General features: G+C 43.2%; 1 protein-coding gene across 15 annotated transcripts in view; it reads left to right on the plus strand.

Annotated features, from left to right (window-relative positions):
- Positions 1 to 14,427, plus strand: part of PHF21A (PHD finger protein 21A) — a 193,125-nt gene that overhangs the window by 169,714 nt on the left and 8,984 nt on the right. For 11 of the 15 annotated variants that reach the window (XM_046014659.1, XM_046014658.1, XM_046014665.1 and 8 more), the window contains 5 exons: positions 2,565 to 2,663; positions 5,686 to 5,737; positions 6,466 to 6,545; positions 7,018 to 7,078; positions 9,656 to 9,819. In XM_046014659.1, the coding sequence (XP_045870615.1) occupies positions 2,565 to 2,663; positions 5,686 to 5,737; positions 6,466 to 6,545; positions 7,018 to 7,078; positions 9,656 to 9,819 (456 nt within the window). Of the gene's footprint in view, positions 1 to 2,564; positions 2,664 to 5,685; positions 5,738 to 6,465; positions 6,546 to 7,017; positions 7,079 to 9,558; positions 9,582 to 9,655; positions 9,820 to 14,427 lie in introns of all 15 variants that reach the window. The other 4 variants (XM_046014668.1, XM_046014670.1, XM_046014672.1 and 1 more) reach the window with 1 other exon arrangement.

Below are 14,427 nucleotides of genomic sequence, written 5' to 3' on the forward strand. Positions count from 1 at the left end.
TTAAGAGAATCTTCCTCCTCAGGCTCCTTCTTCCCACGCCTTTGGGTCTGTCTACTGTATACTCCATCCACCATCCCTTGCACCAGGTGATTGGGTAACATGGCCTTAGATGCTTTCATCAGATGCCACCCCAAAAGGCACTTTTAGCCTAAGATGGACAAAACAAAGGTCAGGCTCGCCAGTCCTCAGGGAACCCCCCCAAAACAGGTCAAAGTGCACAACAAGCTTTGAGAACAAGGTCCACGTTGGAGCCTATGGCACCAGCAAGCCACACTAGGAACACAGGGTGCCATCCCCAAAGCCTCTGGCCAAGCTGTGCAATGGGGTTTGTATGTAGGTAAGGAAAAATGTTTTCTTAGGGAAATTTACCAGCCTCTTCAGTGAGTGTCCCCCTGGTTGCTATAAGGTTTTTATTAGATTCCAGGATTCTAAAAAGTTGATTCCATTTTTGCCAGCTTAATAATTGCTCCAGTGGAAGAACTAATTCTTAGAGCTCCCTGTTCTGCCATTTCTGTCACTCCCCCAACCCTAATGTTTTAGGTTTGTTTTAAGCAGCTTAAAGCAAGAAGTATTTATTATCCCATTTAGCTTGTGAGGGCCAGGAATACGCTTGCCTCCTAGCTAGGTGCTTCTGGCTCAGCGTCCCTCACAAGTTTGCATTCAGACAAGTTGGCCATGGCTTACCTCCTCTCAAGGCTCAGCTGGGACTGGATAATTCACTTCCAGACTCAGTGGCGTGGCTGTCGGCAGACGGCACTACATTCACTCTGGCTGCTGGCGGAGGAGGTTCAGTTCCTCACCACATAGACCTCTGCATAGTGCTGCTCACAACATGGCCTGGTTTCCCCCAGAGCAACAGCTCTGTGAGAGAAAGATCTCTCTGGTGTTTTGATTGTTTTATTTATTTATTTTTTGATGCTTTTTGTGTTCTTTATCCAACCCTGAGATAATTGCACTCTTTTTGAGTGAGAGAGAAAATCTGAACCCTGGATATTGGTTTTGCCCTTCCCCAGAGGCATTACCACTACGTGTGTCCCTCAGTCCTCAAGATGGAACCAAGAGACCCCAAGAAACCTCACATAGCCTCGGAGGAGCAGCAGACCCTTGAAGTTGACCTCTTATCCCCCCTCCCTCAGACTCTTGCCCTTCCTCACTCAGCCATGAAAATAAGCTTTCTGGACACCCAGGGTCTTAAAGATGACACTATAAACTGCTTCCCCATTGTGTCCCCTTGTAGTTGTTTAGTGGTTTGTTTTATGGAGGAAATATGTCCTTTTTGGTTAAAAAATGTATGTGAGAGGTGAAGTGAGTGATTCTTCTAGAAGGGATGGTACTCGGCACAGAGGACCGCAAACCTGTGTAGAATAATGCCTTTTCTCAAGTAGTTTATCATATAGAGGAGGAAATAGGACAGGAAAGTGATGAAAAATAGAATATCGGGCAGCATTTGTGCCTCAGAACAGTGGCTGCCACAGTATTGATAAGGCAGACGCTGACATTCTCCTAAAGTAATAATATGAGAAGCAGAAGGAGAATACGGAAGTGGCTAGGAAAGAAAGTGAAAGATCTCTGTGATCACATTTGTCTTTCAGATCTGGTAGCATATTTCACAACATAATGATTTTTGAAAACTTTTGATTGTCCTGCTTACAGGACCGAAGCTGCTGCTTCTTCAATGATCAGTTTCATTCTCGTTTATTTAGTTCCTTGCTGCCATACAGAAAGACAATTAGCATCCACATTTTTTTTTAATTTGGAAAAGTAAATTAGGTTCATGTTCGCAGTTTTATACCAACTGTTCTAATATCATTTCAGTATTTACAGAAGGGTTCATAAAATGAATAAGTCATTGAGTAGTAATAGTAATGCAAGAATAGTAATGCAAGCCCAGTCTACCAATTTGCTAGCTGCCATTTGTGCTTAAAAATGATAATGCTACGGGTGTTCTTTTGTTTGAATGGATGCATCCGGAAGACAAGGTTGGGGGTAATCAGAGGATCAGCCTCTTGCAAGATGACCTTTCCTTGGCAAGTGCATCTCTCCTCTAATGAATGATACAGGCAGGTGTTAAATATCCCAAGCAAAGGTAGTTCTGCATCTTCTCTTAGGTTATGATTGGAATTGGAAATAGGAGAAAGTGTATGTAAGATTTTTTTTTTACATTCAGATCTTAAGCATGCTGTGGACTGGAGTTTGACCCACATGTAAAAAGAAAACTGGAAAACTGCTTCTATGTCCTAAAATATAGTGAAATCAGACCAGCCTTTTTATACATTGGAATTAAACTGTGGATTTTTCTTTTTGTATAATTTAGACTGTTGTAGTTATATCTACAATGTATCTACTCTGTCTTCGTATCTACTCTAGTTATACAATTTAATTATTTCAACTGGGGCCTTACATCTTATTTTTCCCCTTCCAAAGTGTAATCCATATTACCTCCTTTATTAATATGTTTCCAATTTGAGTATGTTCTTTTTTTCTTTTGGCTACAGTTAAACTGTGTTTTTATTTTTTTAAATAAAAAGTGAATTCTGAATTTTCATTTAATTTTCCTTCCCTAGACAATTAAATCCCACACAGAAACAGATGAGAAACAAACAGAGAGCCGTACCATCACTCCACCTGCTGCACCCAAACCAAAACGGGAGGAGAACCCTCAGGTAGGCTCAGCCCTCCAAAGGCATGGTTCAGTCATGAGATGTGACTTATTCTCAACTAACTAAGAGGGACACTTGGCTGTCTGAGTCACTTGGTTTTCCATTTCTTGTGCTTCCTCACTATTCAGTAACGTATTGCCAAATCGGTTTGTCCTAAGGCAGTTTAAGAGTATGGTCTAGAGTGTCCATGAGCTGGCATACAGGTACTTCATGGCAATGTACAAACTTGAAATGTAAGATTAATGATAATTTTCCCTCATGATAATTATATTTTGTCTCAGCCAACATTTCTAAGAGGTCCATCCAGTTCACTCGGCTAAGGTCTATTTATGTTATCGATTATAGTTGTTATATGTGCATTTTTGTTTCTACCATTGTATTGCACCAGATTCCCAAATCCCAAATGAATCAGTAGCCCAAAAAGTGTTCATTGAAGCATAAAAGTAGGGATGAAAATAGTAACATCTGTACTATAACTTAGGATAGAGTTACAAACTTACATAGCCAATAGGACTGGTACAATACACAGTGTGAATTTGTGTGTCCCCTTAGACAAGAGAATTTTTTAGTTTGGCTCATGGATAAGCAGCTCTGAAAGAAAAATGTGGACAGGTAATATGATGATAAAAATCTGATAGTTAGATTTTATTAGACCAGCAATCTATTTCCTTCTGTCCCCTGTGCATTCTTTTTAATGAAACCATGTCACCTAGTAGCATGAAGCCATCAAAACTTCATGTCTTTTTTTTTTAAGTGATGATTTATTAAGTTAAGCCAGTTCAGGTTTTTCTAAAACAAGTATAAATTATAATTCTGATATGAAATGGATTTGGTTTTTTAAAATATATTTTTAAAGTTTTTTTTTTTTTAAAGATTTTATTTATTTATTTGACAGACAGATCACAAGTAGGCAGAGAGGCAGGCAGAGAGAGAGAGGAGGAAGCAGGCTGTCCGCAGAGCAGAGAGCCCGATGCGGGGCTCGATCCCAGAACCCTGGGATCATGACCTGAGCCAAAGGCAGAGGCTTTAACCCACTGAGCCACCCAGGTGCCCCTATTTTTAAAGTTTTTATTATAATTCTAGTTGGTTAACATACACTGTTATATTAGTTTCATTTCTTTCTTTTTTTTTTTTTTTTTAAGATTTTATTTATTTATTTGACACACATAAAGAGACACAGCGAGAGAGGGAACACAAGCAGGGGGAGTGGGAGAGGGAGAAGCAGGCTTCCCGCAGAGCAGGGAGCCTGATACGGGGCTCAATCCTGGGATCATGACCTGAGCTGAAGGTAGACGCTTAATGACTGACCCACCCAAGTGCCCCTGAAATGGATTTGTTTTTAATTTATCTGTAAAGAAGGGATCAAAACTTGAACTAGAAAGAAGTACCAGTGATGCAAATTGCTGAGGAACTTACGAAGGCATCCACAAAATTACCAAAGGAAAAGGATATCTTACGTTGGTAGCCCAGTGTGGGCAAGCGAGCACCACTACCATGTAGAGTGGTAGATAATTCACCTTCGAATTGGACAGAATCACTGCCAAGAAGAGAATAAATTAGTTTTTGGTACACGCGTGATGCATACATGAGGCAGAAGTTCTTGACAACTTTTCATTCTCTTTATCACTGAAAATCTGTTCCAGAGGAGAGGAGATTTTGTTTTTACTTTTTTTCTTTCTTTCTTTTTTTTTTTTTTTTTTTTGGTGAGCTCAAAGTAGACTGGCAAAGATGAGTTGTTTGTGACTAGCCAAGAAGAGTACTGCCACTTGATTAAAAGAAGGTGCATTGGGATGTCAAACTACCTGCTGCTCTACAGAGAACAGCTGGTAGACAGCCTTCTAATCTTGTTCAGGTTGTGAAGAATAGTGAAAAGCAGGAATGTAGTTCATTGGCAATCACCGCATGTATGCCATTTCAACATGCAGTGTGGAAAATGGGCAGCAGGTCTAAGAGTGCTTTTCCTTACCAAAGTACGCTGGCGGTCGGGGATAGGCTCCCACCTAAGTTTTTGAAATAAGAAATAAAAACATTTCTTCAGAACTCTGAGCATACCGGTAAAGGACACTTCTGTGTTCTCAAGTGGCTTGTTCAGGGACTGTTTCTTCCTAAAATACTCAGTATCTTAAACAGCTTGAATCTCTCACTTCAGGCCAAAATACCATGGTATTGAATGTTGAGGGTAAGCTGTCAGGATTTTTAAAGACCAAACGGTGATACAAACAATTCCACAGGACTATGTCCTAACAGTTGATGATATTCTTTTTTTATAATAATCAGTGAGAGAAGTTGGTGATCTGTTGTTTGGCATATTTAGCAGCCATGTGCAAATGAAAACATACTTTCCAGACCACACGTGACTGCTGAGCAAAATAGGAATCAGTGTTTTGCACTCTCCAACTCTAAGCGTCTAATGTTCCAGCTTTGGGATTCAGTTTTCTAATCAGTTGAACTTCTGATGGAGCCCTGAGAGTGGTCTCCAAAGAGAGATTCCTCCATAATTTTTAGGTCCATGTTTGATTTTAAAACCGTAGTATTAAGCAGAACTATCAGCTGTTGTTCCTAAAACTCATTTAGCTTTGAGCTAGCATTGTCCAGTCATTGGAAGTAAAAATGTAAGAAACCCTGGCCTGCTATGATAAGTGAAGTACTTAGAACTTGGAGCGTGTTGTATGGGAGGCTCTTTGTTGTAACCTCTGCATGTTTTCTGAGTATGAAATCCTCTTCCCTCTCTGAGGATTTTTCTGGAAAAAAAAAACCAAAAAAACTTAGGGCACTCAAAGATGCTGATTTCTGTCATTGAGAAAGTAGAAGATGCAAGCCACAGTCCTTCTCTTGTGATCCCTTTGAGACCAGAAAGCCTCCACAGTGGCTCTGGGAGGTGTCTGTTCTTTGGTCACCTGAACCTGGCCTCCTTCCTTCACGTGACCAGCCCGTTGGGCTGGCTTTGCCGAGGAGTCTAACTAGGAACATACAGTTGGCTTTGTGAGAACCCAAACTGAAGTACATTCTTGTTTCTCTGGCACAGAAACTTGCCTTCATGGTGTCTCTAGGATTGGTAACACATGACCATCTAGAAGGTAAGAGAAGATACAGTGCTGCTTTGCTTGTGGCCCAGAGCTTTGTTCTTGGAAATGGTGTTGAATTTATTGCTGGAACGCCAGTAGTGTATAATTCAGCTAGTGTGGACTTTCTTTCCTTTGGAGTCAAACTTGCCTTTCCTCTAACTTCATCCCCTCCCCTCCCTGTTGTCATCCACACTGCTGTCCAAGGGAGACTCCCCAGCTGCCTGTATTAAACTGACTGCTGTTCCCTTTAGAGGAACTCTCTTTTTTCCCCTGACAGCATGAAGTATCAGATGCCCCTCTGACAAATCTTTGTGTTTTTCAATCACTCTGGGTTATCCACATCTTAAGAAGTTACAAAGCTACACCTGTCCTAGTTATTTTACTCAAGAATGGTGAACTATGGTCAGTCTAGGTCTGTGGATAGAGTTCATCCACACCTGTATTCCAGTGAACTAAAAGTAGACGAGGACAGCCTGTTTATAAGTGTCATCTGTTGTTCAGCTCTGGGTCACAGAGAGCCACCCTGTGGGACAGCATGGTCTTGCTTTCTGAGAGGTGAGAATAGATGGCCCCATGCCTTTGTTCCCAGCAGTGCGCTTGCCTCTGCTGAGGCTGCGGTGACACAGAGAGATGTGCCCCGTTTCTCATTTGTCATGGGAAAACCAAAAGATAAACAATGAAGTTCGGTTTTCGAGGTTCTCTATACCTCCCTTCTAATTCAAACCTTTTGCTTTCCCAAGAAATCCAAAGCAAGAGGCAAGAGCGAAAAAGAAGAACGACGGCAAATCCAGTGTACAGCGGAGCCGTCTTTGAGCCGGAGGTATTCCTGGCCAGAACTTGGCCCTCCCCTCTCTGTTCTAGTTTTATTTATGGTTTTTTCCGTCTCCTCCCATCTGAAAAACCTGCCGAAGAACAGTACCCTGATTATACTTGGCCAGCTTTGTGAAATGATGGGTTTTCCTCGGGCTAATCATACTACTTCATTTGTATCATTCACTGCTTTCCCCTTCGTTTTTTCCCTAAGTTGGAGTAAATACAAACCTATCGTAAAAATTTAACTCATCTTGGCTTCAACACAGCTGTCATCCGAAGCAGAGGCAGACCTCTCTGGAATATTCTGTTCTCTCAGAGCCAAGTAGATATACTAAAGCCCATTAGCACTGAGACCTTGGGTGACTTGCACTCACTCGCTGGCGTGTTGGCAGGCATGCTGTGCGTGGCCATAGCTTATGCCGGTATTGGTAGGAACCATGATATTCAGCTAGTTACCTTTCCTCCTTCAATCCTCAAAGCGTAAGAAGAGCGCAGTCACATACCTGAACAGTACAATGCATCCTGGGACCCGGAAGAGAGGTGAGTACCTTTTTGGAGCTCTCCCTCGCTATTGCTTCTGCTTTCTGTGTCATGTTTCTTCCCCCTCCTTCCTCCCCTTGTCCTAGAGCCTGACTCCTAAATCCCTTGAACATAGTTTTGTTGTTGCTGTTCTCTGAAAATGGGGGGAGAAGAGAGGGAGACTTCTCCTTAGAGTTCTGTATACTGAACTGCAAGCTGCCTTTCCTAGGATTCTGGCAAAGCTGACTTAAGGAAATGGCTTAATACAGCATTTCTGCCCCAGGCCCATCAGACTGTCCATGAATAGCACAGCGAACAGAACATTGTGTGAAAGGAAGCATTTTAGCATCATTGAGCAGAGCAGAGCAGAGCATTGCTGTTGCCAAGGTGTTCTTAGTAGTGTGGAAGTCGTCCTGCTGCCAGCAAGACCAGAGCTTGACTCGGGTCTCTGTGAGCTGCAGACTTTCCAGGAAGGAAAGACGTAGCCACACTAAGGACTTAGAATCTGTGAGTGGAGGACATCTCCAGCTGAGGAAGAGGAGGTCATTGTCGAAACAGTCTCCCTGAAGTAGAAGTTCCTAAAGAGCCCCATCTCCCATATTTCAGGCCTGGCGGGGCGTTGGCGCCCCTTCCTTGTGGGCAGGGCAGAGGCAGCAGCCTTCCATGCAGGTCTGAGTAGGTCTTAATAGCTCTGGGTTTGAGCTCATAAATAAGGTTCTGAAATTGTTCTTTGATGTCAGTAATACATCCCAAGGTCCCTTTCTCCACATGATAATGTGTCCCTGAATTATAGTTCCAGGCTAGGAAGGTTGCAGAGTGGAGTAGCATACTAATTTTTGCATAAGCACACACTGTCTCAGAGCTCTCGGAAGCCTAGGAGGTCATCCTGACCCTTTTCTTTCGTCTGCCTTAGGCAGGGCTGCAACTGTACTATTACCACCTCCTCGCCAGATCAGATCGTGCACCCACCAGCAGCCACCCATTCTAATGGTTCATTACCTACCTGTCCTCTAGGTGGCTGCAGATATTTCCATGGGAGATCCTAAGTCATTCGTTCCTATTGATTTCTGGGCCACAGTAACCAGTGCTGTGGGTTACTTTTTGTTGTTTTAGTTTTGGTAATTTTTAGTGACCTCTGACCCAGTTCTCAGAAAGGAGCCCCCAGTCAGAAGCCACAGTTAATTGGTGTACTGGTGGGGAGTATCTGCTAAGAGGACAGGGGTTAAAGGAGCCAGAAAGACCTTGGCCTCACTTGCCAAGGTCAGAGGATAAAAGCCTGTATTCACAATGCCTACGATGTGCCTTCTGCGGGTAAACAAAGAGCATTCATCTTTCACTTCCCCTTTGGGCAGCCCTCAGTTTCCTAGAAAAGACAAACCTGTATGTTCTGTTTGTACTGCAGACATTGTCAGTTTAACACAGATAGGTAAGATTTGTGTAATGTCTGACAGAATCATGACTCTTGTGCATAATCCTGATATAAATTATAACTGTTGGCAAAGTTGTGAACCCCTGTACCTTTCACCAGTGCTCGTAGGCAATTGTGTGCCTCTCTACCTTTTTTTTTTTTCCCCCTTTGCCGTGCTGAGCATATACTTTTGATCAGTCAAAGCTTAAAAGCTTTGATCCTGGTCCTTCTGACAAGGACCCTGGCTTAGGTGTATCATAAAGCAGGAGTGGTTGACCAGTGTTGCCACACCCATCAGGGTCCATTCATAGATCCTCTGTAGTGGGGGGCTTGATTCCCAGGGCTCTTCCTCCAGGCAGTCTTCTAGTGGCATTGCTGATGGCAGGGCCTTCTCCGAGATTTGCTGACAGGCCCCAGTCTTTAGACATGGAGTTCACCAGAGTGTTTGAGACAGAAACGGGAGACAGTTGTTGAGCAACTGCGGAGGGGATCTGACTCCAGTCATACTTAAAATCGTTGTTAAGATCAGATCATCCTTTTAGCTCTCAGGTTCCAACTAGTCCCAGGACATATTTCTGTCTAGCTCCATCAGCAAGGGGTAAGAATAGTTAACTTGAATTTTGCCTCCTCAGTGTGCCTTCTTCCATCCTCACAAGCAGTGAAATGACCAAAATATAGATAGGAGAGAAAAGAAAAAAGCAGAGATCCTGAATAAATCCATTTGTGGGAACAGGGACTCTTTACTGATTGCAAGGATGATGGTTAACAGAGAACCTTTAGAGAACAATATGTAGAAGTGGTGGAAAAATAAACTCATATTCCTAGCTGTGGCCCCTGTAGAGCTTCGGTGTCTTATTCTCACCCTAGAAATCTCAAATCATAATAATCCAAGAGTGTCACCGTGATCCACCCAAGGCCGGGCCCTTTGACATGACGTAGCCCTCCTGTCATTCTCCAAGGCTCTCTTAATCCTCCTTTCTTTTGAGACTCATGCAGTTGTTTCTAATGACATTTAAATCTTTGCTTCTCTTCCTCTCTTTGAGACTGTTGTATTAACCTTCTGTCTGCTACCTCACTTCCTTTTCCATGCTAGCCAATGAGGAACACTGGCCAAAGGTATGTAAGATCATTTTTCCCCCTTTCTTTCCCTCCCCCTTTTTCCCCTTTTGTTCCCTTCTCTTGGTATATAGGTCGTCCTCCAAAATACAATGCAGTGCTGGGGTTTGGAGCCCTTACCCCAACATCCCCCCCATCCAGTCATCCTGACTCCCCTGAAAATGAAAAGACAGAGACCACATTCACTTTCCCTGCACCTGTTCAGCCTGTGTCCCTGCCCAGCCCCACCTCCACAGACGTAAGTAACTTGGGAAAAGCATGCTCTCTTTCTGAGAGCTTAAACCGGGGAAACCGTTATCATGTGTTGTGTCCTTACCAGCTGCATCTCCTTGACTAACCCTGGAACAGCAGTAATCCCTACAGGACACTAGACCACGGAAAGCAGCCTTGTGCTGGGGCCCCAGGTCCCGCATGTCCTTGAGAATCACCTACAACATCATGAGGCTCAGTCAGAGTTCTTAAAATCTGCATTTGGTCAGCTGTGAATGAGCTCTCAGGAAGACGGATGGGGTGGGAAGTCAGCTCATGTAGTTGAAAGGTGCCCAGGTTTCCATCGTCTGTGTTTTGGGGTGAGGGAAAGGAGCAAGGCACGCGATCGTGCAGCAGTCCTTGCTTCCTGCTTCAAGCAGCATTCCAGAGGTGGAAAACTTCTTTCAAGCCACTTTATTCAGCAGAGCCGACCAAACAGGTTCCTGGAAAGTGTCAGATACTTAGTAGCCTGCACGTGGAAACTGCAGGATTCGAAGCTAGTACCCTGAGATTTTGTGTTTTTTGTTTTTTACTTATTTTTAAGTTTTTAACTTTAATTCCAGTCTCGTTATCATACAGCACGGTTATTAGTTTCAGGTGTACAATACAGTGATGCAGCAGTTGGATACATTACTCAAGGCTCGCCACGTCAGGTGTGCTCTCGAGTCCCCTTCACCTGTCTTCCCCATCCTCTCAACCCCGCCCCTCTGCTGACCATCAGTATGTCTTCTCACAAGCGCACTAATCTTAAATGAGCATTTACCTAGCCGTGAGTTTAGTCAGCAAATACTTCCCCAGCACTACTCTGCTGGGCAGGTGCTGTTCTGGAGGCTGGGGACAGAAGGGGGAACAAAACCAACTCCCTGCCCTCCAGGAGCTACTGTTACAGGGCCAGAGGCAGGCGATAAGCAAATGAACACAGAAAAGGTAGTGATAAGTGCTGTCGAGAAAACAGGGACAGAATTAGGGGGAATGAAGCAGGAGGGCTGCAGGCTCCTCTGTTTTACAAGGGGAGGGAAGAGAGAGCCTCTCTGGTGGGAGGGGGAGGGTGTGAGAGTGTGTCAGGGGGAGACCATTCCATGCAGAGGGAGCAGCAGTGTGGAAGCCATGAGGTGGGCACCTACATGGTGGGGAAGAAAAGCTAGAAGGCCAGGACAGCAGGGCTGAGGGAGGCCGAGACAGTGGGAGATGACTTTCCAGAGGAGGCGGGGCCCAGGGCTCAGGGCCTTAGGGCTTTTGGTTGGAGGGAGAGGTGGGGACTGCTGGAGGGCTTTGAGGAGAGGAGTGATGTAATTTTTCAACTTTTTACTTTGAAAAATACCAAACCTACAGAGTAGTTGCAAGAAAATACAAAGAACAACTATATACATTTCACCCAGATTCTCACTGATTGTTACCATTTGCCATATGCTCCCCCTACACACACACACACACACACACACACACACACACACACACACACACTCTCTCTCTCTTTGCTAAACTAGTTAAGAAGTTGCAAACCCTTCAGCGTATTTCTTCTTCCAAGAACAGAGGTATTCTCTGATAGAGGCACAGTGCAGTTATCAAATTGAGGACACTTAATATTAAGTAGATATGATTCTGTAATATATATTCCATATTCAGGTTTCTCCGGTTGTCTCAGTAATTGCCTTAGGCGCACTTTGGTTTTTTTTGCTCCAGAATCCAGGTTAAGATCACTCTTGATAACTGTTGTCATGGTATTCCCTCTTCCCTCTCCTTACTCTAGAGCAGTTTCTCAGCCTTTCTTTGTTCATGACATTGACAGTCCGTAAAAGGTAGGCCAGTTGCTGCATAGCAAGTCCCTCAATGTGCATGATCTCGTTGTCTCCTCAGTAGACACTTGTAGGAACACTGAGTGCGTGATGGTGGTCCTTTTCATGACAGGTACCACATGCCGTCAGTCTGTCCTGTTGTCGGTGATGTTAGCTTTCATCTTTTAACATAGATTGCGTCAAATTTCTCCACTTGTAAAGGTGCCTTGTTTCTCTGGCAGAGATAGTTTTGAGCTGTATAAATATCCAGTTCCCCAGCAAATTGTTACCCAGTGATTTTAGCATCTTTTGGTGGTTCTTGCCTGCATTTCCTATTTTTAAGGTGTTTACAGAATCAACTTGGATTTTAAAAGGATTACTGTGTCTGAAATCTGCAGAGAGACTGTGGAGAGGGTAGGATGAGGCAGGAAGACCAGTTAGGAGGCAAGAGCTGAGGATGACTTGGCCTGGTAGCGTGGTAGACCTAGGGCTGGAAGAGAGTGACCAGGTCTGCGTATATTTTGAAGAGCCAGCAGGAATAGATATGAGGTGTGAGAAAAAGAGAATAGTCAAATGTGAATCCAAGAGTTTTCAGCCTTGGCAACTAGTAGGATAAAACTGTCCTTTCCTCGAGATGGCAAAAGGAGTGGGTTTGAGGAGGGAAACCGAGAGTTTCATTTTATACATGTCCCATTTCTTTTGTGAATTACAGAGTTTGTCTTTAGGATCATCTTCAGGTAAAAGGTCACTTGAACTGGAAGGTTCTTAGTGCTTGCTAATGAACTACCCTTTTCCAAAGATCAAAAGAATACCATATGCACATTCTGAGTTTAAATTCTAGAAGCAGCAAAGGAAGTGTCCTCTTTGGAGGACTGGGTCATAGTGGAGTTCCGTTCTCTGGCAGCCTTCCTTCTTGGACATAACTGGTGACTACAGACTCAGCTGTGCTCTTGAAATTCAGAATTTCATCCAGCCCACCTGACTTTGGCATGAGTAATTGATGCAGGTTTTCTACCTGTCCGGAGTAATGAGGACTAGGAGTCCTTGTCAGAAACCTTGTTTGCGGCACCAAAGGTTGTCCCAACTTCTCTGCAGCTGAAGCGTTGCTGGAAGAATTGGTGGCCTCTGACCTCTTGGTAGGGGACTCCCACAGAGTGGGATACAAATGTGGGGGAACAGGTGATTCTGTGGTTCTGTGCGTGAGTGTCTTTCCTAAGTGTTGACCCCTGATGGGGATCTGTGGCTTTCTTTGAGAGACTGAACCCCAAGGATCTATTTAGATCCAATCACAAAAGCTTCTGCCAGGTTTTGTCTTAAAATGCAAACGCTGCACTTTTCAGAAATCTGAAAGTAAAAGAAGGCTTTTCTAAAACCACTAAATACGTTAGAACTTTCTGAGTTAAACCTAGTGGAATGGATTTTTTTTTTTTTTTTTTAAGATAATTGACTTCTACTTTTACAGTATCCCAACAGTAGCTGTGATTAAAATCAGCACACAGGACTCTGTATGTTTGCTGCTGGGTAAAACAAGCCCCAACAACATTAATTAAATAATCACAGCTGAGCAGCAAGCATTTCCTGGGGATCAATAACCGTCTAGAAGGACTTGGTAATGCAAAACCCAGCCAGACACTAATCCTCAGCACATACCTTGTTGCCACTCACACTTTATGAGAAGGGAAGATGTGTTGACACAGCTATACAGTTCTTTCAGCGGATGATGAAGTTGCGGTTGATACAGCCAGGGTGTTTGCAAAAAACATACAGACTCGGCTCCTATCAGAGAATCATGGGGTCACCATCTTTCAGTTTAACCTTTGGTTTATGGTAGGGATGCAGTCACCAAAGCCTGAGCCTTTTGACCTGGAGCAGCACCTCCACGGGACTTCTCTGCTCTCTTGAACCAGAGAACCCGTTCTGGGTAGATAACATCTGTACCTGGTCATTGTATTATTCATTTCTTTGGGCAGTCATTCTCCAGGTGTGGTCCCTGAGACTCTTTTTGGGGTCCGTAAAAGCAAAACTATTTTCGTGGTAATACTAAAATATTCTTTGCCATTTTCACTCTCTTTCTCTCAAGAGTAACCAGTAGAGTTTTCCAGATATTACCTGACCTGTAATGACGTCATAACTCTGAGGGCTCATGGAATGTGCCCTTAGTGGGTTCCGGGGTCTGACGGTTTTTCAGTACACTGTTTTTGTAACTTCCTGTATTTCTGTAATTACTTCAAAAATGAAAATTTGAAACTTCTAAGTCTAACTCAAATAATATATAAATAATATGTAGGTATATATTATTTCTATATATAAAATATATACATATATATAAACATTTATATTATAAAGTATATATAAGTATATATAAATAAATTTAAGTTTTAAGATTTATAAAGGGGTCCTGACTCCGAACGGAAAGACCTGTTGCTCTCGAACATGGAAATAGGATAGGATGTCTTCTTCTCTTTAGAAACTTGAAAGAAATTATTTAGCCTTTATTTACATACTGTCTGGCCTCCAGTTCTTGCAGTGCTCCTGCTCAGGGGTAAAAGAAAGTGAGCAGAACTCTTGAGCCAACGGAACAAGATGTCCGGTATTTTTGTTTTGTTTTGCTTTGTTTTACTTCATCACTGGTAATTTATCTAGGGTTCATCTGACAAGATCTCTGAAACCTTAAAATTTGTATAAACTTCATAAAGATGCAGACTCATTCAGGCTCAAGAAAGACTGTTTCTCTAGAGAGGAGTGCGGTTCAGCCTGATTTTAAGAAGGAAAGAAGAAAGTTCCAGTTAATCAAGGGATGAAACCTTCACCTCTTTAGCTGC

The sequence above is a fragment of the Meles meles genome, chromosome 8 (assembly GCF_922984935.1).
Source record: "Meles meles chromosome 8, mMelMel3.1 paternal haplotype, whole genome shotgun sequence".
Lineage (NCBI taxonomy): Eukaryota > Metazoa > Chordata > Mammalia > Carnivora > Mustelidae > Meles > Meles meles.